Here is a 24,276-nt window from a genome sequence, read left to right on the forward strand (position 1 = left end):
ATGAAGGTACTCTGTGCTTTCACTCTGTGCTTCAGCCTGCACAGACCCACAGCTGGTCTGCAAGGGCCAAAGTGAGAGGGCAGAGGAGACCCTTGTAGGCCACTGCAATGGCACTACTGGGACACCAACTCAAGGAATAATCCCCCATGGCCTTTGCTTTCCTCACAGAAGATCTCTGCCCATCTGCTCTAACTACTTTTTGATAGAGAAAAGCCCTCTCACATGTCATGTGCCTTCCCTGTGTCTAATTGGAAAATCCTATTTGATGAGCATGCCCAATTCCATTAGCTCAGCCTCTGGATGGCTCCCCAGGGTGCTGCTCTCTGAGCTGAGAGGAGCAACTAGGAATACAAATGAGCAGGGTAGGGCCCATGGAGGATCCCAGCAGAAGGGGGAGCACCAGGGAGAACCCTCATGGGTTGGGGAACAAGGGCAGGCTGCCTGGGAAGCCTGTAACAATGGGAAGAGCTCAGGGGTCCAAGCCTTCCCTTGGCCTCAAGCTGTCCCAAGGTTAGGGTACCGAGGATCACTGAATGGCTGGGAGCAGGATCTGGCAATGTCAGCAGAATCCAGGGAGCACATCCCTCACCCCAGTCAGTGGGATCTTTCTCAGACAGGGAAAGCCTTGGCATAAATGGATACGTGTCACTTTTTTCCTGAGAATTATCTTTGCAGAAAGCGAAGCTCTTGGAGTGAAGCTGAAGCAAAGTTCAGTGCTAGGACAGCTGTACCTCACTGTGCTTCACATGCCATGGCTGCAGCTTCCCCAGCCCCAGCAGCTGGAGCTCCTCGCTGTATTCAGCTGTATCCAGCCTCCCTCCCTCCCACTGCCCCACAGCCCTCACCACTCACACAGCCAGGAGCTGGAGTCCCTGTGTGGAAGCTGCAAGAACTCTGGCTGTTACTTCCCCACCCACAAGAGTTTTTAACTCGGAGAACTCCAATAAACGCACCAAACGGATTTTTCCTTCCTTGAGGTATTCCTTCAGATTGGATTTTTAACACGTGATAAATATTAGCTTACACACCTTTCTGTGTGGGCTCAGTTTAAAATGGATCAGAACAATATCAGAAAAAGGAAATAAGCCAAGCCAGGATAAGATACACGATCCTTCCAAGCAGGATGCTGTGATGTTCAAAATACTACAACATTTTTGTTTGTTTGGGACTTTTTACACCTTTTGGAATGATCAAGAACTTATTCTTCCTTGATATTTGAAAATAATTAGGGAATTAGGGGAAAAAAAAAAGCATAGTTAGTACGCTCTGATAAAAATCTGCTTTTTGGTTAATCTCAGGTTAGTAATTAAGTGCTCAGAACAGGACTGATCACCTGCAAATGCTGGATCCTGCTGCTTCTGAACACGTTTGCCCCCCTCCCCTCCCTAGTGCCAGTGTTACTTCACCCTGCTGCCCTACCTTTGCGGGGATACTTTATCTTATCTGTGTACAGGAACTGCATGAGCACCTCAAAGGGCTGGGCCTCGGCCTCTCGAATGGGCACTTCCAGCAGTGGCTGCAGTCGGCAAAGCTTGACATTCCCACCAATCCCATCCTTCTGGCATGTGGTGTGTCCCTCCTCTTCAATGTCTTGCTTTGATTTCTAATGAAACAGAAAAACCACCCAAACATGGCACAAGCCTGTGCCAGTTCACACAAGTTACCACCAAACCAGAGGATCCTTCTCCTTACTCCACATTCTTCAAGACCCAGGATCTCTTTAGCTTCATGATTTTCTTGAAGATAACAAGGAATTCATGTCTTAGACTTACTGTTCCATATCCTGGGATACACATGGATGAGAACACAACTAAGCTCCTGGATGCAGGTCAGAAGCAGGACATCAGAGCAAGGAATGAACAAACTGCGCTGAACTCACATTTCTGCCTACAGCAGGAACAGCCTCACTCTGTGAAGGAGGGACAAGTGGGAGTAGATTCCACAAACCCTGCCTTGCAAAGGCAGAGCAAAAAGTGCTGCACAGAAGTATTTTAAAGCACTCTGTTACTTCAAATTTCACTTTGACAGCATTTTTCCACAGCCTTTCCAGTGGCAAAACAATTAACTGGGGGGCAGTGAGACATCCACATCTTATTGCAGATTGTGTGTTACTACCTCCCCAAAGGTCATTAAATGTTTGCTGCTGAAAAGCTAGAAGTAGTCAAAATTAATAGACAGTGATTAGAGGCACCAGACTTTCACATCTGGAAAAAGTAAAAAAAATACAAAGGTTAAGGGAACAGAGGCAGCTGAAACCCTTAGCATTGTCTTTCTTCCCTCTAATCTGTCTGATCTTGTGAGCCATCCCCATGACACAGCTCTTACCTCCCCCACAGGGAAGGGTACACAAACCTCTCTGGGGCATTCCACAAGATTAGACCTCAGACAGCTACGAGAGCTTCCAAGAACCACACTGTCAAATCCAGATAACTGGATTAACTCTGGCTCCTCCATGTTACACTCCTGATACACATCCAGTAGTCTTACTTAATACTAATGATCTTTTTTATTTTACTTGCTCAAGAGCACCTTAGCATCAGACACTGCTCCTGTCCTCCAGCTGTCTCAACAGGTATTACTTTTCTCCTGACAACTTTATTCCCAAACCTGGGTACAATAAGCCTTACCTTGCTACAAGGCTACTTTTCCAAAATACTCACCTGTTTCACCCTCTCCCTGGCCTGCATGATTTTCTTTTTCAGCCACTTGCAGCGAGCGGTGACGATCGCAGTGTGCCCTCGGACTCGCTCCTCCTTCTGCCAAAGGCAAAGGTAGAAGTGACATTCAACTTTTATCCCCAAATCACATGGTCATGGCAGATGGCAGAAGCCATAGAAACCTGGGCTGAACCCCAGGTTACAATACATTTCAAGTTAAAGGCAACATTACATCTGCTCTGCACACACAGATGAAATTCAACACCAATTTCCCCAAAGGCTAATGGCAAACGCCATTTGGGAAAGAGCCTGTGTCACATTCGCTGAGTGGAAGCTGCTGTGTCACATATAGTGCTTTTTATTCTTGCATCTGATTTTCTGTTTAATTTTGCCTTTTCAAAATAACAGTATGGTTTTTGCTATTGTTTGCCATAATTTATTTCACCTAATTTATTGTTGAGGATCTGTTCTCTGAGCTTTGCAAAGCTTTTTCTGACTTTTTCTTTTGGCAAAAGGAATGCAGGTAAGTTCAAATTTCTCATGTTTATCTTCAGAAAACCTGTTCTCTGTTAAATTTTTAAACTGTTTGCATTACTAGAGAACCATTCCGCTGTACTGCTTTTTCTCATTCTCTTTTATTTCAGTAATTAAAAATGGCTCTTGAAATGATAATGGGTTTGAAAAACATTGACCTGCCTTCCTAGGAGGCAACTGGGACCTGGGAGTACAGAGTCATTGGTAAATTTTCATATTGCAACTCTATATAATATGCTTTGATAAATTCAGGTTAAGTCTTCTCAGTTTAAAAGTTTCTTCTCCATTGCAGCTTTAAAAAATTATCTGGATCAGTGAAACTTACTAAACCAGGCAGACAGTTCACCAGTGATTCATTCCCAGGGTTTTTGGCACAACCACTGCACAATTTGCTTTTTCCCAGCAAACACACCACACACACAGTAACACCCCCATTGGCACCTCTCCAATAAATTCTACTCACCTCTCCCAAAACAAACTCCAAGTCACTGAACTGTCTGTTTTCCCACAGCCTTCCATAGTCTTCATGGAGAGTGCATTTAGGGTAACAAGAAAACTAAAAAAATAAAACCCCACAGAAGACAGAATTAATTTCAGTGGCTATATAAACTTCAAATCTCACATCACTCTGAAGCAGAGGAGCCTGAGGTCAGATCTCCTCAGGGTCTGCAGCTTCCTCCTGAGGGGCAGTGGAGGGACAGCTCTGATCTCTGCTCTCTGACCAGGGACAAGACCCAAGGGAATGGCTGGGGCTGTGTCAGGGGAGGGTTAGGCTGGACATCAGGGAAAGGTTCTTCCCCCAGAGGGTGCTGGCACTGCCCAGGCTCCCCAGGGAATGGGCACGGCCCCGAGGCTGCCAGAGCTGCAGGAGTGTTTAGACAGCGCTGGCAGGGGTGCACAGGGTGGGATTGTTGGGGTGTCTGTGCAGGGGCAGGGGCTGACTGGATGGTCCTTGTGGGTTCCTTCCAGCTCAGGATATTCCTGATCCTATGATTCTATAACCAAAAGTGCCAAGGTTACACCTACTATCACTGGATTTTGTTATTAACTCAGCCTCAGTGCAGCACATGAAGTAGAATGTCACAAGCAAACCAAACACATGCAAGGGCTTCCCCCATGGTGAGGTTAAGGACAGATAATACAGTGTAACACGGAAGAACTGTGCTTCATCACAACTTCTAGATATGAGGACTCGGAGGCTGGGAGTCTCACCTGCTCTCAGGACTTGTCTGAGGGTGCCATGCAATAAAAATAGACTTGACTGTACGTGGGCTTTAATCTAGTGTGAGTATCCTGAATTAAAAAATTTCAAATCCCACAGCTCTGTCAGATGGGAGTGGGAGAGCTGCATGGAGATAAAACTGCAATACAAAACACTCTGCCCCAGAGCCCTGAACAGGACAGCACATGAAGAGGAACAGCTGATTTTAATGAAATAATATAGCAAATCTCATCTGCTACACTTTCCAATGATTTGTCAAAGTTGTCCTGATCTCTGTAGGACTTCAGAAGGCACTAGAGGGCTTGACCTTACCAAAATGTCTGTCCAAACAACATTTCTCAAAAGATTTTAACGACACACATTGACCTTTGAAAGCTGAATCTGAAATACAGAGGCTGCCTGTAAGAAGGCCATGGACTAAACACCATGGAGCTCACGGTGAGCTAAAACAGACACACCACAGGCAGGAGTCATGGAATTGGTGTGGAAGTGAGTATGTTTATCAGCAAATTACCTGGAACCTGTACATCTCTCCACTTCTGATGTTATTGTCCACTGTACCACCAAAGATGTACATAGCATCTGAGATAACCGCTGCCGCATGGAAGAGTCTCCCACTGGGTAACTGGGGAAAGAAAATAGGGAATAAACAGAGAGAAAAGGACAAAAAAGGCAAGGTAATAAATAAAAGCCTGTTCTTCTGCCAAGAAAAAGGATCTGCTATGAACAGATCAACAGTGAAAAGGGAAAATCACAGAATATCTGAATTGGAAGGAACACACAGGGATCGTTGAGTCCAATGTTAAGTGACTGGGGATCGAACCCGCAACCTTGGCATTACGAGGATGGAGCTCTGACCAAACCAACACAGCCCGGGGTCACTCACACACACACTCACATAGACACTCACAGACACTCATGCACTTGCACAGACACTCACACACACACTTGTGCACACACACACTCACACTCTCTCACACACACACACTCACACCCTCACACAAACACACACTCAGGCACATTCACACATTCAGACACACACACTCACACACACACACATGCAGACACACACACACTGACACAAACACTCACACACACTTGCATCCTGTGACTGACATTTGCTGCACCTCAGGACTCTTTCCTAGCGTGTCCAGAACGTATTGTCCAGTCACATTCACTGCACCTTCTAATCACAGTGGTACCTACACAGGTCTACATATCAAGGCAGTTACAAAATGTATCATTTACAAAATTAAAGCCAATGTCATTTTCCACATAAACTCCACACATACTTCTAGAAATAAGCAGATCCTGCAAAAGTGATCACTGTGCTAATTCCAAATGCTGTCAGCTTATTCCATATGCTGTCAGGAACTTGAAAGGTGAATGATCATCTACCTCAGCAGGACTGAGCCCCGGGCCTGTGAGCGCCCACCTCCCCCACAGCTTGAAGGGCTGAACCATCTGGCGAAGTCCCCAGGAAGGTCCAGTGCTGAAAAGGAGCCCAAGGCGGGAGCTGTTGGCAGAGCTGGCACCTCAGAGCCACAGCTCTGGTCTCCATCCTGCCAGCTCCTCAGAAAGAAAAGCCCCCCACACTGCAGCTATTTATAGGGCTGAGGGATCACCTCACCTCGGAGCTGCAGCGTCGGGTGATTTTTGAAGAGTTACTACAAGCCAAAGCCACCATGACCCTCCTGCAGAGGACAGACTACAGCATTTTTACTCATTTCTTCTGAGGCTAAATGATGTGTGAACACATCAGCATATCTCACTGAGAGCTCACAGAAAGCCTTCAAGTGGTGAGAGAAACTTCTTTTTTTTTCCTCTAGTTTCATCAGACTTTTCATCTTCCAGGCAGTAAATCTCATTAAATCTTTGCCTACAAAATAAAAAGCCCTCTGGTATAAGAAATCTTGGCTTCTTGTACATATTTATAGACACCACTCAAGTAAAGTCAAACATGAAACAAGATTATGTTTATCTGGAGAGGCAGATTTTCCAGGAAAGCATGCTGACTGGCAGTTCTCATTCCCACCAACTCACCCCTCTCACCACAGTATCACACAACAGCCTCATTTAGCCTGTTACTCACCACACTTTCCATGACTTGTTCTTCTCCTCAAACTACGGCTTTTAAGGAGACAATCTCCCAGTCAGTAACTAGGACATGGGTATTTTTCTTAGATGTACAAACCACAGACTTGCTCACCTGAAAAGGCACATTTGCCTGTGCCAGTTTAACAAACCCTCTGGATAAACAAGATGCCTTCTGTATCCAGCATGTTTCATGGATACTTTATCAAGGAAACTTCAGAGTTAGCTCTAATAAATACTGTGATGGGTTATGGAATAACACTGATCTGTTAGTACATTCCTGCCTGGACCCAGTTCCATACCTCTCTGAAAGAGGATGAGATTACTGTCAAATATAATCTATTTCTATGGCCTCTGCTTGTTCTTAGCAGTAATCTCATTAACTAAATTAGATGTACTGATTGAAATAATCAACCATAATATAATGGGTTAAAAATACATCTGTCACCTTCATCAACTGGAGCTCCAACCTCATCCCAAAGTAAGAAGTTTGCTTGCCAAGACCCATTCCCACACAGCCAGGCAGGCTGGTGTTAGCTGTACTGTAACATCTTTCTCACAACTAATTGCAACCAAAACCAAACAAAAAGAACTGTTCTAGCAGAGCTCAAATGCAGCACACCTGCTTTAGACTTATTCAGGTAATTTTCCACTTTTTTTAAATAAATAATATTTTAGTTTTGCTTTTAATTAAAACAATTCTAAAAATTCTCTAGTATTTAGTTTTTAAAAGCTGCCATTGAATTTAACAACCAATTTTTTTTTTCAATCAGAAAGCCTTACAGCTTTGAAACAACTGGTGCTGGAAAGCAAACATGAACCACCTGAATATTTAACCAAGTAAGATGTACTTGCCAGTCACATCATATTCAACTCCAACAATCTCTATGGAATGCTGTAATGATGGTTTTTCTTTTGTAATGGTTGGTACTAGCCAAGGAACCAGAGCTCTGTAGTTACTAATAACTTAAGTAATCAAACAACTTTACTTTCTAAATACACAGACTACATTTTTAAAGAGAGAAATGTAAAACATGGAATGACAGCCTGGAACAGAAAAGGCCATGTCCAGTTCTCAAAACATTGTGCAGCTGAGAGTTTCAGGGTGTTTGTTTTACTGAATCAGAACAGCAGAATTCAGGGCAGCACAAAGCCCCACATGGAGATGACAATGCTGCAAGTGGTGACATTTTGGTGCCACCCGCATGGGGAACAATGCTCGGCCCTCCCAGGACCAAGGAATTGGCCACAGGAGCTTTGTTCCAGTGCAAGGAAGGGAAGCTGGGTCCTCAAGAAAATATTCAGGAGGAAAGAAAGGTTAATAGAGCTCAGGAGCACAAACAGCTGTTGACACATTCTGGCCCCCACGTTCCTCACCCACCAATACCAGATACCCAGAACCTGCCCCATCTTAAATTTTTCACTGGGAGATCTCCCAGGCTGCCAAATCCAGCTGCTGAATACACTCACCCCAGGTAGAGTTTAAAAGAAACAGCTACAAAATACCACCGACTTTGCTAGCCAGGATGGTCAGAAAGGATGAGAGGAAATGGCTCAAATTGCAGCAGGGGAGGTTTAGATTGGATATTAAGAAACATTTTCTCATTAAAGGGGTCGTAAGCATTGGCACAGGCTGCTCAGGGCAGTGATAGAGTTACCATCCCTGAAGTGTTCAAAAGGTGCATGGCACTTGGGGATATGGATTAGAGGTGAATGTGGCAGTGCTGGAAGGATGACTGGACTTGATGATCTTGAAGGTCTTTTCCAGCCCTAATGGCTCTGTAATTCTATGACTCTAATTTCATCTGTTGGCACAACTCCAGATGGTCCTGTGTGAATCCGAAGGGATTTGTCTTTCTCATTCCTGTTACATACAGGAATGCTAAAAAGACAGAGGCACTGTGAATCTGAATGTATTTGTCAGCTCTAGATCCCGTACTCACCTCTCCATCAATGTGATCTCCTTACTTTATTAACAGTGCCTGACAGAAGAAATTCTGGAGTCAATCCTAACACCTCCAGTGATGGGGGCTGGCACCCCTCTCTGAGCTACATCACCCTGTTTCATTTGTTTGAATGGTTTCTCTATTTAAGGTTAATGAGATTTGCATCTGAGGATCTTTACAAGATTCCCCCTGGAATCTTTGCTTTCAAAAGCAGAGCTCATTGGTCACCTTTGCTTCCCTTTCAGTACAACCTTCCACACTGCTGGTATGACTCAAGCCATCATTTTCAAAATAAAAGTATTTCACAAGTCTTTTTTTTCTCTCATTTCTTGTGCTCAGACTCATACTGTAGCCTGTCCAGACAGCACAAATGGAGTTTGTTCTGTGCTGCTCATCAGGCTTCCAATTTGACTCCCAAAGCTTTACATTAAAGTTGCCTCTCCCTGTACCAGAGGACCCAGCAATCATTCAAATAGGTGAGATTACAGCCCTGAGCATCACCTATGGGCCTGAGCACATACACTTTAAAATAAACTCAGTAATACCTGTGCAAACCCCTTCATAAACTCATTGATTTAAATTTTGATCTCACCAGGAATATATTCAGCTTAGCTTGAAGTCCTTAATAAATTAAGTTGAAGCAATGTAAAGTAAAATTAAATAGTGAAAGAAGTAAAATGAATCATTTCCACTCAGGGGTCAATAGTAGCCTGCTCTGTGCAATTTAGGACTTGCACATGCAGAGCCAATGCTTAAATGGTTCTTGGATTACAGCTTAAGTTAAATAGCTCATGATAAATTGCAAGGGGGAATAAAAAGGAGCAGAGAAGAAAAGGCATATATGAAAGTGGAATTTCTCTCTCTCTCCTATAATGAGTTTAATTTCCATTTTTAAAGTCCTTTTCACTTTCAAATGTTTTTTTACCTCTGAGTCTGCTGTAGGTCCTTGTTTAACTGTTGCTATGCTGAAATCTAAACCAAATACTGTTGCATCCCGGAGTTTGGGTTTAGATTAGGGTTTTTAATTTATGTTAAAATAAGTCAAGTTCTGTAATCCCGCGTTTCCCCCGCGTTGTTCCCCCCCGCGGTTTCTGCCCCCATGTTGCCCGCTGCCGGCTCTTACCCCTGTGCCGCTCCTGTAACCACCCTGCCGTCCGGCCCCGGGAAACCCCGTGCTGGCCACACGGTCCCGCTCAGCCCGCTCTGGCTCGGTGCCCGCCCCTGCGGGGTTCTCTGGTTGGTCGCGGTTGCTGGCGTCACCGCCACGGCAGCCGCCCCTATTGGGCGGCAGGCCGTGGATCCTCTCGCCCCGCCCCTCTATAAAGCCCTATCCCGCCGGCAGTCAGACGCCATTTTCTCCCATGCGAGTGCCGGGAGCGGTCGCGTCTTTCCATCGAACCGCGCCACGTGACCAATAAACCGTTCCTGCCAAGCACGGAGTAAATGGACAAATTCCTTCCTCTTTGCCGAGTCCCTAGCGCACGGTAACAGCGGTTGGCCAGCCCACGCACCCGAGACACGGAGCCGTGTCCGGGAACCCGCGGCAGCAAACCCCGGTAGCACGTGGAAGCTACGCCACAGCCGGGCTCCCAAGAGCCGCGTGCAGCCGGGGAGAGCAAAAACCCACGCCGCAATTGGCGCCCGAACGTGGTGCCGAGGCCAGCGCTGAGCTGATTGCGTGGACGGAGGTTCACCGCGGAGCTCCAGGAACAGCGCCGGGAGCCGCCGCCGCCGGCCAGGGGCCGCGCTGCCGCCAAGGGGGGAGCGCCGCCGCCAAGCCAGAGCGGGCAGCGGTCCGCGCCGGATCACAGCTCCGTGCCAGACGGAAACCGAGAGCAGGGGCTCTCCAAAGTACGTCAGTGAAGTCTCCGTCGCCCACGAGGGACCAGACAGTGTGTCCCGCGTGGGACAGGAAGTGCAAACTTTCGCAGCCAGGAGGGCAGAAGAAAGAACACTTCCCGGGACTCCCGGACCCTGGTAGCAGCTTTTCTTTGCAGAGACTTCAGTCTGGTAAGTATTAGTCGTGGAAACGTGTCCAGCTAATACGGGGAGGGCTGGCCGTGTTCCCGAGGTTGGGACGTGCAGCGCGCAGCACGAACGGCAGCCGCTGGAGTCGCCTGCGTTTTCTTGCTTTTCTTTTTCTCTTTTTTACTGCCCCAGGGGTGAGGTGGTTTGGGTGGAAGAAGCATGGGGACCGTGCTATCTGCCCAACAAAAGGAATTTTATTCCCAAGTTAAAGAAATCCTTTTGGTGAAGGGCCCCTACCCAAAAAAATTTAGTTAAGAAATTTGTCCGGTGGTTGTTCTTTGCTTTCCCCCGTCTGTCTACCGAGGACGCGCGCAAAACAGAATTTTGGGAGCAAGTGGGAAAAAGGCTAGCAGAGGGGATCGGTAGGGATCCCTCTATAGGTGACTGCTTCCCTAAATTCCATTTGTTGATCACAGATGTAGTAAAATCAGACCCCGCGCGAAACTCGGTTGGGGAAAGGAAAGAACCATCCGGAAAATCTGTTACTCCCTCTGAATCTGTTTCCCCATCCCCTTCTCCTACCCCTTCTTCCCCTAACCCGGGTGGGCGAGGGGGAGCACCCCGTCGATCTGAGACGCAGGGCAGCTCCACAAATGTGGACCGTGCGCCTGGCTCCCCCAAGCCACCCCGGCGTCCCCGCCTTAGCGAGATCGGTCGATTCGCTGAGGCCACGACCCTAAACCCCTTTTCCAATCCCTTGTTCCCAGTTGAAAATCCCAGTTTCGGCGCTACCCCGCGCAGTTCTGTTTCTTTAAACCCTTTTCTTTGTTCCTCTGAGGAGGCCAAGGCCACGTGGTCGATCCCTTTGTCTTCCCAAGATGGAGGGCGGCCACGTGGCAGGGTCTCTTCTTCCCACAACCCCTTTCTGTTCTTTGTTCCCGGTGTCCCCGCCTTTGACCCAACCCCCACCTGCCTCCCTGTGGGCGTGGGCGCCGCCCCCTCGGGAGGTCAGGTTGCTCCCTCACCCGTTGTTCTCCCTCGAATGGGTGTTCCCTCCAGTCCTTTGCATGTCGTCCCTGCTGAGTCATCGACTCCGCCCTCCTCCACCGGGGAAAGCTCTGCCATCTCCACCCCGCTGCCTGAGGGAGGCAGCCCCCGTCCTATTGCCCGTACCCTGTCCCCATCTTCCCATGGGTCCCGGAGATCCGGGCGGGAGGGAAGAGGGGGGAGGGAGGAGCGGGAACCCCTACCCCCATCTTCCCATGGGCCCCGGAGAGCCGGGCGGGAGGGAAGAGGAGAGGGGCGGGGACGGGAACCCCTACCTCCAAGTTCCCATGGGCCCCAGACGTCTGGGTGGGAGGGAAAAGGAGAGGGGGGGGGAATCGGAGCCCCTGCTTCTGCAGTCCCAGGGTTCCCGGAGACCCGGGAGGGAGGGAAGCAGGGGGATGTGGGTTTCTGAGCATTTTCCAGATTCCGTGGAACGGGTCGAGCCGACAGATGAGAGGCATGTAGAGGGATCAGAGGTTCAGGACAAGTTTGTCCTGGAAGCGGCATCCATGAACACTGCTGCCTTGGATGCCGTGCCTCCAAAGAACGCTGGTCCGAAGCAGCCTCCAGCAAGACGCCAGTGCTTCCACTGCAATCAAAGAGGACATTTTGTGGTTCAATGTCCGTTTCTGGGCAGGGCACCCCCAGGGACAGTGGGAGGGGGGAGAGGGGGGGAGGGAGATCCCATTCCCCCAAAAAACTGAAGAAACAACGCGCACCTGCCTCGCGTGAAGATAAAAGTAAGGCAGGCCACAGCACCTTAAGGAGAGCTGTGAGTTACCAAGTAACTGTGCAGGTGGTAGTTCAGAACATCAGGGTGCCTTTGAGCGTGGCAGATGACCCCACCAATCGGGGGGTTGCATCAAGCCGCAGGCGACGCAAAAGAAAAAGGACCCTACAATCTCCTTAAAAAAAAAATATGTTTTTCCCCAAAGCCCCAGTCTGTGTATGTCCCAAATCCCCATGTTTGTAATAAAGTTGTCCCAGTTTCCCTATCCCTAAACACCCTGAGAAGAACCAGCCCCAGCACCATCTCCAGGCCCTCTCCACCTGCATAGCAGTCACCGCAGTTGCAGCAGCAGAAGAAGCTGGGAGAAGAGGCCACCGCTTGAGAGACTGAATCAACACCACTGCTTTTTATATTTTATTAAGCGGGGAGATGTTGCATCCCGGAGTTTGGGTTTAGATTAGGGTTTTTAATTTATGTTAAAATAAGTCAAGTTCTGTAATCCCGTGTTTCCCCCGCGTTGTTCCCCCCCGCGGTTTCCGCCCCCATGTTGCCCGCTGCCGGCTCTTACCCCTGTGCCGCTCCTGTAACCACCCTGCCGTCCGGCCCCGGGAAACCCCGTGCTGGCCACACGATCCCGCTCAGCCCGCTCTGGCTCGGCGCCCGCCCCTGCGGGGTTCTCTGGTTGGTCGCGGTTGCTGGCGTCACTGCCACGGCAGCCGCCCCTATTGGGCGGCCGGCCGTGGATCCTCTCGCCCCGCCCCTCTATAAAGCCCTATCCCGCCGGCAGTCAGACGCCATTTTCTCCCATGCGAGTGCCGGGAGCGGTCGCGTCTTTCCATCGAACCGCGCCACGTGACCAATAAACCGTTCCTGCCAAGCACGGAGTAAATGGACAAATTCCTTCCTCTTTGCCGGGTCCCTAGCGCACGGTAACAGCGGTTGGCCAGCCCACGCACCCGAGACACGGAGCCGTGTCCGGGAACCCGCGGCAGCAAACCCCGGTAGCACGTGGAAGCTACGCCACAGCCAGGCTCCCAAGAGCCGCGTGCAGCCGGGGAGAGCAAAAACCCACGCTGCAAAATACATCCCAAGATTTTTTTAAACCCCATTCTCTCGAGGGCACAGTGTGAGCTTCCTCTGGGGCAGATACCCTCTCAAGCCACTGCTGGGTAGGACACCTGGTTACAAGGTTTAAAAAACAATATGTGTAAAAGTATAGATGGGAAGCATGAGAGACTGGACACTGAGCAGCAGTCCCCTGCAGCTGAAGCTCCAGAAGATTGTCCCTGTGTATCCAGAACATTCAGGGTCAGTCCAGAGAAAGGTCTGTGGTCTTGTATGGAGCCCATCACTGTGATTGAACCATTAACATGTGGTGGTTTTCTCCAGGTTTGTGCAATGACAGAGACACACAGCAATGAAATCTTTTCACTAGCTGCTTTTTGTCTGTCCTCTTCCTCCCAATGGCTCTTCACAAATCACAGAATCTGAGACTGGTTCAGGTTGGGAGGGACCTTAAAGCTCACCTTGTTCCACCCTCTGCCATGGACAGAGACACTTTCCACTAGCCCAGGCTGCTCCAAGCCCTGTCCAGCATGGCCACGAACGCTTCCAGGGATGAGGATGAGAAGCTGAGGAATTTACTCACTGCAAGCAGGCAAAATGCAGATCACAAGCTAAGATGGTGGAGAGGGAATATCCACCAGCTATTCCCAAGTCTGAGATGGCCTTCTCACATTTTGTCTTAATGAAAAAACAGGGCAGATGGATCACCCCAAAGTGACAACCTGTGTATTATGTCAAAGCTGACTGACACACTGGAAGATGATGAAGTAAAGCCCTTTCTCAGCTGGCAGGTCAGCAGCACACATAGAGCCATGGCTTGCCCAGCTCTTCTGGATGGCCGGCAGAACTGGGTCAGGGACAAAAATTCAACCTCCTTGTAGTGAGATTCACTCTCTTGGCTGTGAAGAATGCATTAACTATGCTCTTATTGCAGCCTGTGACTACTCGTGCTGTTGCAGTGCTTATCTTCCCTCTTTGACTCCTTTCTCAGAACGTTTTAATATGTTTCAGTGCTTTTGGCGATAGAAATTTCAACATTATGAGCAATACTAGGACATTGCTAAAATAAAATCCTCTGCAGTTGTTTCAAGGTTCTCCTTTCTTACTCTCAGCTCCTCAGAAGCTTTCCTACATTTACAGAATAGATTTTTAATGGTGTAAATGTTAATTTTCCTCACACTCAGCTATGAATGAGCGGGTATTATGGAAGGAAATTTCTGCACTGAACTCAAAAGCCAGTAATGATGTGCTCAGATTTCTTTCACAACCCAGGAACATCAATGAGCCTCTCTATCCTTCAGTATCATTAAAAGCTCAAAGCTAAAATGAAATTAGACCTAAAGCCATCAACAAACCAACCTGGTGAACCAACATAAACTAAGAGGTAAAAAAAGTATCTATTTTTCTCTGAAACTGGAAGAAAACAATAAACTACAAAAGGTCCAAATGAGTTGTCACTTCTGGGAGGTTGGGAGCTGTTGATACCTGAGGTGTTTTCACGCTGTTACACCAGGCAACAGCATCAAACTCAAACAGATGGACAGACAGAGCTTTGGGTAGTCTTTAGGTTCAAGGAGGTTTAAGGATTTAGAATGCTTTCCCATGCTGGGTGCAGACAATCTCTGCTTTCAGACAAAATTGGAACAGACACATGTTAGAGTGAACTTCAAGACATGCAGCTCTACAAATGAAGAGAAGCAGGCAAATGCTGGAAGATTTTACTGAGCCTTTCCATAGGCTGTTGTTCCTTTATTGGGCCTTTCCTTAGGCTGTCATTCCTTTCAGATTCTGGCAATGGAGTCATCCAGTTTATCACTGCAGGTATCCAAGAGTAATCAAATAACCCAAAATGTACCTATTAATTTTAAAAATCTGGCCTGGTATGAACTTTGGGAATACAGTTAACCATGAGCCAGGCAACTGCACTGCTGTCCCAAGAAAGTTATAGAGAAAATCTTCCTGGAAGCGACTTCTACCACATGAAAGAGGTGACTGGCACCAGTCAGCAAGGATTTACCAAGGGCAAATTTTTCCTGACTAACCTGATCATCCCCTTCAAAATGCTTCATGGGTTATAAGAAGGCACTGCATTCTCAGCAAGTCTATGCTTGATAGCAAATTGTCTGGAGCAGCTGAAATGCTGATATTCCAAAGGACTTAGCCAGGCTGGAAAATGGGCTGATGGGCGCCTCAGGAAGTTCTGCCAAATCCTGTCCCCAGGACAGCCATTCCTTGCAATGATACAGGCTGGGGACTGGCTGTCCAGAACACAGCTCTGCAGAACACAGATGTGGTGGACAGGGAGCTGCAGAGGGTTCAGCAGCATCCTCTGGCAGCATGGCCAGCAGCCCCTCAGCTGCTGCAGTGGGCTCAGGGATGGGACTTGTCCTCCTCACTATTTTTAAATCCCCAGCTGAAGCACTCTGGGATCCCCAGTACAGAAAGGCATTGACCTACGTAAGTCCAGTGGAGGGACACAAACGTCAAGGCTGTGATCAAGGGCTGGAGCACAGGATGCATGAGAGGAGAGAAGGTAAAGGAGGCACCTTCCTGCAGGGAAGTCAGAGCTGCTCTTCAGAGAGTTGCCCGGTGGGAAAAGAAGAGCCAGTAAAGTCAGCACAGAAAGTTCTTTCTTAATGTGAGATGAAAATGTCTTTGATCGTGATAGTGGACAAACACTAGATGGAAGCCAGGAGAAGCTGCTGGATGTCTAACCCTGGAGATACACTGGAATGCAATGGAATGGAATGGACAATGACCTGAGCAGCCTGCCTCAACCAGACCTGCTCTTAAGCATGTGCTTGGATTCAAAACCTTGGAAGTCCTTCCAATGAACCTGCTTTTGTGATTCTAAGACTGCCTCCTGTTCTTTAATATATTTGCAGGGCTGGGAGCTCAGCTGTGCTCTTGTTACAACAGGTATTTTACATCCAAGATGGAAATTTAGCTTTTACTTTTTCCCTCTGATGGTACAGACAAGAAAACAGGGAATAAAAGCTCTATCACAGACACACAGAATGAACCTCTTCAAAGGCCATTTCCATTCCTTTGCCCCACACAGGGTCAACAATACTTATTTTGCTCCTGAGAGAAAAACCCAGCCTGTTCTTAGAGATTTCTACTAGAAGGTAGACTTCTCAAGACATCTCATGAAACCTTCAACACCACACTAATGTCAGAAAGCCAAAATATTTTGTCTGCAGTTTATTTATGGAGATTTCCATAACTACACTGTCAACATAAATGTATCTATTGCAGCTTAACAACGATGAAAGGCAGAGGATCACCTCTGTAAGCACCACTTCCTCTACGGAGCCATTAATACAGAAAGGAACTGTCATGGATTGAAGCAGAAGATAGAAAGTTGAAAACCATGACGTAGAAACCTACAACATAGGATAAAGCACAGGATCACAGGATGATTTGGGTGGGAAGGGACCTTAAAGCTCATCTTGTTCCAATCCCTGCATGGCAGGGACACCATTCACTAGACCAGCTTGCTCCAAGCCCCATCCAACCTGGCCTTGGACACTTCCAAGGATCCAGGAGCAGCCACAGATGCTCTGGGCAACCTGTGCCAGTGTTTTACCACCTCACAGCCAAGAATTCCTTCCCAATATCCCATCTAACCCTGCCCTCTGGCAATGGGAAGCCATTCCCTCCTTTGTCCAAAGGCCTTTGTTTAAAGTCCTTCTCCAGCTCTCTTGGAGCCCCTTTAGGCTCTGGAAGGGGTTCTAAGTTCTCCCCAGAGCCTTCTCTTCTTCAGGTGAACACCCCCAGTTCTCCCAGCCTGGCTCCAGAGCAGAGGGGCTCCAGCCCTTGGAGCAGCTCCATGGCCTCCTCTGGGCTCACTCCAGCAGCTCCACATCCTTGCTGTGCTGGAACCCCGGGGCTGGAGGCAGCTCTGCAGGTGGGGTCTCACCTGAGCACAGGGGCAGAATCCCCCCTGCCCTGCTGCCCACGCTGGGGGATCAGCCCAGCACAGGGGGGAGCTCTGGGTTAAATCACCACACACAGAAGAAAAGTCATAATAGCAGAAGCTTGTTGCAATACCAACTCTGGTTGTGGTAAGTGACAGGGGATGCAAGAGACATCCTTTGCAATTGTGCTCTACACTGAGGATGGGATTTTTCTATTTGGCATTTACTGGGGAACACAGAAAGGAAACAGGAAAGCAAATCTATTAACAACGACATCCAAACACGTGGCAGCATAACCACAAAGGTCAGAGTATGAGGCTGTCTGCAATTTATTTACAGCTGTAATAATAGTAAATGTTATTTCCTTTAAAATTGCTTTAGTATATATCAATTGCAAATTTAAAGAGTAATGTTAATGCATAATTCATCAGAGAGGATGAGGCAGTTTGAAGAACAAGCCAAACTCCAATGAACATGTCACAAAAGATCATATATTGAAGTCTGACAACAGCTGACAGAAATCCAGTGACCAAGCATTTGCTTCTCTTTGGCATGTGGCGTGCATTCAAAAATCCAATAACCGTAATAGTACTTTTGGGATCTTAATCTGACTTCCTGAACACACCAACCCACTAAACTTCTGTGAAGAGGTACTGAAATTTAGCCTTGCTTTGAGGAAAACTTTCTTTTTAGAAAATATCAAATCCTGGTTTAAGTGTAATGAAGACTTTACAAAAAAAAAAAAAAAAAACAAAAACAAAAAGAAAAAAAAACAAACAAACAAAAAAACCACAAAACAAAACAAAAAAAAAAACCAAAAAAACCCCAAAAAACCAAAAAAAAAACAAAACAAAACAAACCAAACCAAAACCACAAAAAAAAACCCAGATAAAATGTTCCAGTAAATAATTACTCTCATTCTTCATAATTTGTAAACATTTGTTTTCCTTTCTTTTTCAGTCTGGATATTTCTAGTTTCAACTTGAAGTGGCTGGCTCTTGTTTCATCTTTCACTGATGGATTAAAAACCTTCTATTCCCCAGTAAGCTAGGGAAGATTTCATTTCCTACACCTAAAAGAGACTTCACTTCATAGTTGGTCACTGGGCTTCCCATCTTCAATCATTCTTCTCTGAACAATCTCGCTGGTTTGCAAACACGACATGGGGAGATATTATACTGGAAGATCTATCTAATAAACACAAAGACCATGTATTTATGTTACTTACCACCAGGAGCTCTCTCAGCTCCCCACAAGAACTGGGAATTTAAGTCATTGTTTCCAGGGATGCTGTAAGGGAAACCATGAAGCCCAGACCACACACTCTGTTCATAAATGTATCCTACAGCCAAAGTGAAACATGGACTGCTTGCACCCACCTTAAGATGAAATCAAAATCCCTGAGTGGACTGCTATTGTAATCAGTAATTGGCAAAACTCTGAACAATTGGTAAATATTGGAGGAAAGGTGTGATTTTCTGTTGTCTTTCAAGGTTGGTGGTATAAGTTTATCCAGAGTAACTGCTCCTCAACCAAAAAGCATATTTCAAGATCTTTTGTTACTCAATTTTATATCGCCTTAATGTGGGTCATGTTAAATCTGTGTCGTTCCAATTCCTTACCAGTGAGTAGTTACAGAAATATTCCTTCTGTCTGTCATCCACATCATTTGCATTTTGCTTTCTCTGGGAGAATACTGTAAAAGGATGTAATAATGAACATCCCTCAGAAAGGATACGAACACAGAATTGACAAACAGAAGTGGAGCTGTACAATAGTGTTAGCTACAGGTACTCTGATGTGCAGATACAAACATTTTCAAGATGTCTCTCTCCAGTTCACTGAGCACAGACCTGCAAAGGGCACTGGTATGAAGCTCCTACATTTTTAAAAAAGGATGCAAGCCTGAACACTGTACATAATTTATAAACATCAAAAGTATCAGTCTTCCCTCTGGATTGTGAAATGCTCAGTTTTATCTCTCCCAGAACACGATACCTATCCTGCCCATGTGTGAGGCAGATCTTGCTAGGGGGCTCACTGCAGGAATCTGGGGCATTGTGCACACAGTAACGTGTTTCTTGTGCCTGAAGATACCTCAAGGGGTGTAACTAATCTCTGCACAAGGAGACTGGGGCAGACTCATCCCCAGGAGGATGACTAAGTCCTTTTAATCTTCCTCAGCTGCCCACAAACCATGTCACTGTAATCTGTCTGAAAAAAACTCCAAAACTGAGCCTCCAAGTAAGCCCAAGAAGGTTACCAGTACATTAACCTCCCTTTTGGCTTATTAAAAGAAAAAATAAGAGCTTTGAAAATTGGAGATTTTTATTGCTCTTGGCTTTGAAAGCTCTAACTGTGAGACCGAAATGTCTCCCAGAACAAGTTTTAGAGTTTTCCCTCATAACTTCAGGAGGGATGGATAACTCACCAGTCCCTGCAGCCACAGGGAGATGATGGGAACTGTGAGGAGGGAGAATTTTCTTCTTCCTGACATAACACCCTGCTTCTATGAGGCAGTGGCTGCTCCAAACATCACCTTGGATTCTGTGGCTCTGTGTCCACAACTGGCTGTGCTCCCTGCCAGACCCAGAGCTCCTGTCATTCCCTGCAGAACACTCCTCTCTGCAGCACAAGCCACGACTGCCACGTGCACACGTGTCTGTGCAACACAGGCCATTTCCCCTCTTACTGCCTGCTGATTTCTTATGCTGCTCCAGCCTTCTTCAGAAAGTAAAGGGTAATTTGAGTTCAATAGAAAAACTCGAGGCAAACAAAAAAGTCTATTTTTTGTTTTTGAAATTCTTCAGTAGCCCTTGTATAAAGAAAATCCAGCAAGCCAGGAAGCTTTGGCAGTGTTATGCAGGCAGGCAAGGACTCAGACAAGATATTCCTGTGGCTGACTTAGAAAAGGAGAACCCACAGCTGTGAAGATCATCTCACAACAAAGATGGGGAATAGCTCTGTGTGCTCTGTACAATATATATGTACATGTATTCTATATAGGTTTGAGGAGTTGCAATTGACTGCAATTGTGTAGCTCAGCAAGCATGTCATGTTATTCATTCTGGAGACATCCTAAAGCATAAAATGGCAGATCCTGGTTTATTTTTGAAGTACTGACCTGTTCTATCTCAGTTTGCCCTCTTCTACTCAATAAGTCATTTCCCATCTTCCATCCCACAGCAAGGCACTACCAAGAATTCTGAGTGCCCTGGGCAGAGAACTACAACAATAGCATTGCCAGATTTATTCCCAGGTTTGTTCTACCTGAGTAGAACAAGTAGAACAGTACAGTCTGGCATTTTGTTTACTCAAAACGCAGAAAACGCCAGACTGTCTCAGGGCACCTGCAGCACCTGACACACGATTGCTGTCTGTGCTCAAGAAGTGCCTCTAGGATCTTGCTAGATCCTACTCACTCCACTTTGCTGTAATTAATGCCCAAACTGTGCCACCTTTTCCAGGTAACAACCTCGAGATTCTTAGCCTTGTGTGACTTGTCACCTTCTGTGCTGGCCGTAACAGGGTAGCAGAGGACATACAATTTCCACCTGACACCTATCCCTGCTACTGGCACGAATGGGTATGAAAAGTCCAAATCACCCCCTGATCACCCTGAGAAGCTCCTCAGGGCAGCCTAAGTTCAGAGAACAAGACTGGAATGGCAGTAATGACTCTCCTTCAGCATAAGCTATCTCTTCTGTAATCTCTTTTGCAAAGCACTTTAAAAATCACCACTGAATTAATAGCTTAATCAGCACCAAACCTTATTGTGGACTCCAGAGGCTTTACCCATTCCATGCTAAGCATCCAAAAGAAGAAAGAATTAAGGATATGCATCACATGACCATAAGTAAGAAAGTAACCTTGCCATAGTGCAGTCAAGCAAAGTTGTAATGCAGCATTTCTAAGATCATAATACAGAGCAAGCAGAAGGCAAACTCTACTATCCACCCATTGGAAAGGAAAAAACCCAACTCTAAAAGTCAAGGTAGGTCATTCTGCTGCAGAATAACAAAGGTCACTATCACTTCACACACAGCAGAAACCCTGAAGTGCTGAGACAGCATTGCACTTATCAACTTCTATTTTGTTTCAAATTAACATGAGTAATTTTGTTCACAGAGATGGATAAAAAAGGAAAATCCAAGTTCAGAATGTCCAGATTCATTGCTACCTTTAGAAGTCTTTGCCAAAAGCTCATGGAAACTTTAGGAAAAAGATTCTGAGAAATTACCTAGTTATGACTCCAGAAGACACAAAATAATTTAAAAGTTACTTGAAACGCCAAAAGTCTGCAGTTAATCAGTCTTTTAGGAAAATTTATTATCACGTGCTTCAACAGCACCAGTTTCACTTCCCATTTCTACCAAATCAGTTTCTAGATGCTGTACCAGAGGAAAAAACTGCCAAATACAACACGAGCAACTAACCTGGGATTACAGACAGATGAAGAAGAGAGCTTTGAAATCTGAAATTAAAATTAGCAGGGGATAACTCAGGGAATATGCTGGTTTACAACACTGCCAGGAGCAGTTCTGCTCCTGGAAGCAATAAGCAACTGTGTCCCAAAGAACCAAAGCCTGCTGAAGCCTCACACGTCAAACGGTAACAATGGCAGGAACAGAACAGGATCTACAGTCCTGAAGGCAACTGTGGCTTTAAAAAGTTGAAGAAGCAGCTTTATTAATTTCACGTGACAATAAATCAGCTTTGTAAAGCATTAAATAGGCTGCTGAGAGATACTTTGGTCAAATAACAGCTCCCAGCGAGGCCCATGTGCATGATTAATTTTGAGCAGTGTGTGTGTGGGATTCTCCAGCTTATCCAGTGCTGTCTGCAAACACATAAACACACCAAACACCCCCCACACAGCTCTGGGGGCATGAGCCCTGTCACACCTGTGCAGGCTAAATCAGTACCTCTGCACCTGATCCCAATTCTTGCAACGCTCAGCTGTCTGAGGTGTAACCTCAGGCTGTGCAGTTGTGTGCACAGCACACACACGCAGAGCATCTCCTCCTGCAGAGCAGCTCACACCCTAGACCCACTGTGACATCAGCTGCAGTACCTTAACATGGTTTAGGGCAAAATCCATTCACGTTAATAAACACAATGAATGCTGCTGTTCCAAAGCCAGGAATTACACACACTGCTATGGGTTTAAGGGAACAACTGCTTGTGCATTCTGGGTTGAAATGATCCTTCCTTCCATGGCCTGAAATATACACTGAAACCAGGTGAGCCCTTGGCACTTCCACCTGGAACAGAAGCTGATCCCAGACAGGATCTGTGAGTGTGCTATGAGAAAAAAACCCAGACATTTTATCACACAATTGTTGCCTTGCATGAGTAGCAAGTAGCAAAAGAAACAGATTGATATGTTCATCTTTCTTTTCTTTTTAAATATTGTCTCATTTGTGTGGAGACTCTGGGGGGCCATCCCCTGGGTTGGGAAAACACAAGAAGCTTCCCTCAAAAAGCCGATAAAACCCCATTGGCTCCTTCCCCTGTTCCTGTGTCGGTTCCTGTGTCCCTGAGCCACTCCCTCCCTATTCCCTGATTGGCCCTTAACATTGCACTGCCCCGAGAGCAGGGTCCTCTGACCCCTTGGAGGCAGAGAAAGCTGGACCCTCCATCTATGTGTGCCTGGGGACTCTGAACATCTCACATCACAGTGGAATTAAACATCTGTGGATACCATGCAAAGGCCCTTTCTGCTTCTTACCCTGGACTTTACTAGCAGCAATTGCTACACATTTGGAGTGTTTCCTTGGCACCTGGTAGTCCACAGCCTTTTGATGTCCATGTAAAAACAGACATTTTTAAATTTGTATATCTTATTAATGAAAGTATATTAAAACAGCCCTTTCTGAGCCTCCATGTTACTATTTGCCAGCCAAACCTCTATGTATAATCAGAATTTATAAGATTTTATGCACATGAGCATTACAGTGACAAATCAAACCTTGTCTAATTTTGAATTCTGCTTCAAAAGGATCAATCACACAGCCAACCAAAGAACTAGTGGTACACACTGAATTAATTGTTCAGCTTTTGACTGAACAAATTATTGAAATGCATATCAAAGTGTTTCATGGTATTTCTTTAAAATGTGTTAAGCAAAGTTTCAGATGTGTCAACACTGACTAATTTTTAAGGACTGCTACCCACAATATTTGAGCTGATTAAGGTCAGTGGGAAGGAGTTGCTACTATTTAGCTAAAAGCCAATGCTCTTGTCAAAAAGTGTCAACGGCAAAAATGAGTCAAAGAAGAAGGAGCATAAAGGAATAAAACACAAGCTGAAGGTTTTACCTCACTGTCTGGGCTGGGCTGGATGACCTCCCAGGTCTGGGAGTCCACGTCGTAGCAGTGGAGCTCGTTGGGCAGCGTGTTGTCCGCAGCCCCGCCGAACACGTAGAGGTGCCGGTCGAAGGCCACCATCGTGTGCCCGTATCGCCGCTGGGGAGGGGGCGGCGAGCCCCGCAGCAGGTGCTCCGTGGGGATCCGTGTCCAGCTGGGACAGGAAACAGGAAACACGGTCCTTTTTTACGAGTCTTTTACATTTTCTGACTCTATCCTTTGTCACCAGGAGACACGGCGTTCTCCCCCAGTGCCCTTAAGTATTACATTTCGCAACTCAGGCAGTCAAGGATTTATGTGGATTTTGCACGACTTAACTGTCTACACTTACATCTTTTCCTTGAATTCAAACTGGAAGAGATTATTGGTAATCTTTGCTCCACTCTGGCCAGAGAAAACAAACATCTTGTCTTTGCAAACTGCCACGGGAAAATTACAGCAGGAAGGAGGAATTTCACCACTTTGTTCAATCTGAAAGGTAATTAAGTTCAGAATCAGAAATGTATTGTTATAGTGCTGAGGATGCTGCAGGGCCACGGGACACAGGTGCAGCCAGGGAGAGCACATGACATAGGCCCTGTAAAGCTGGTGACAGGAAATCAACTCCTGCTGTGCTTACATGTCTGATTTTCCCTGGATAAAAAGGCTGGGAGGCCACATTTTTAAAGCTCCCAGTACTGCAAGGATCAGGACTTTGGTCAGCTGGCCAGCCAAGTTCCCAGTCT

General features: G+C 46.5%; 1 protein-coding gene across 1 annotated transcript in view; it reads right to left on the reverse strand.

The window, feature by feature from the left end:
* The window catches only part of LZTR1 (leucine zipper like transcription regulator 1), a 39,935-nt gene that overhangs the window by 10,455 nt on the left and 5,204 nt on the right, over positions 1-24,276 (reverse strand). Inside the window, exons 8-13 of the mRNA XM_053998437.1 lie at positions 23,883-24,022; positions 23,504-23,705; positions 4,928-5,038; positions 3,655-3,747; positions 2,661-2,756; positions 1,420-1,603 (exon numbers count right to left, since the gene is read on the reverse strand). Coding sequence (XP_053854412.1) covers positions 1,420-1,603; positions 2,661-2,756; positions 3,655-3,747; positions 4,928-5,038; positions 23,504-23,705; positions 23,883-24,022 — 826 coding nt within the window. The remainder of the gene's footprint in view (positions 1-1,419; positions 1,604-2,660; positions 2,757-3,654; positions 3,748-4,927; positions 5,039-23,503; positions 23,706-23,882; positions 24,023-24,276) is intronic.

This window comes from Vidua macroura, chromosome 24 (assembly GCF_024509145.1).
Source record: "Vidua macroura isolate BioBank_ID:100142 chromosome 24, ASM2450914v1, whole genome shotgun sequence".
Classification (NCBI taxonomy): Eukaryota; Metazoa; Chordata; class Aves; order Passeriformes; family Viduidae; genus Vidua; species Vidua macroura.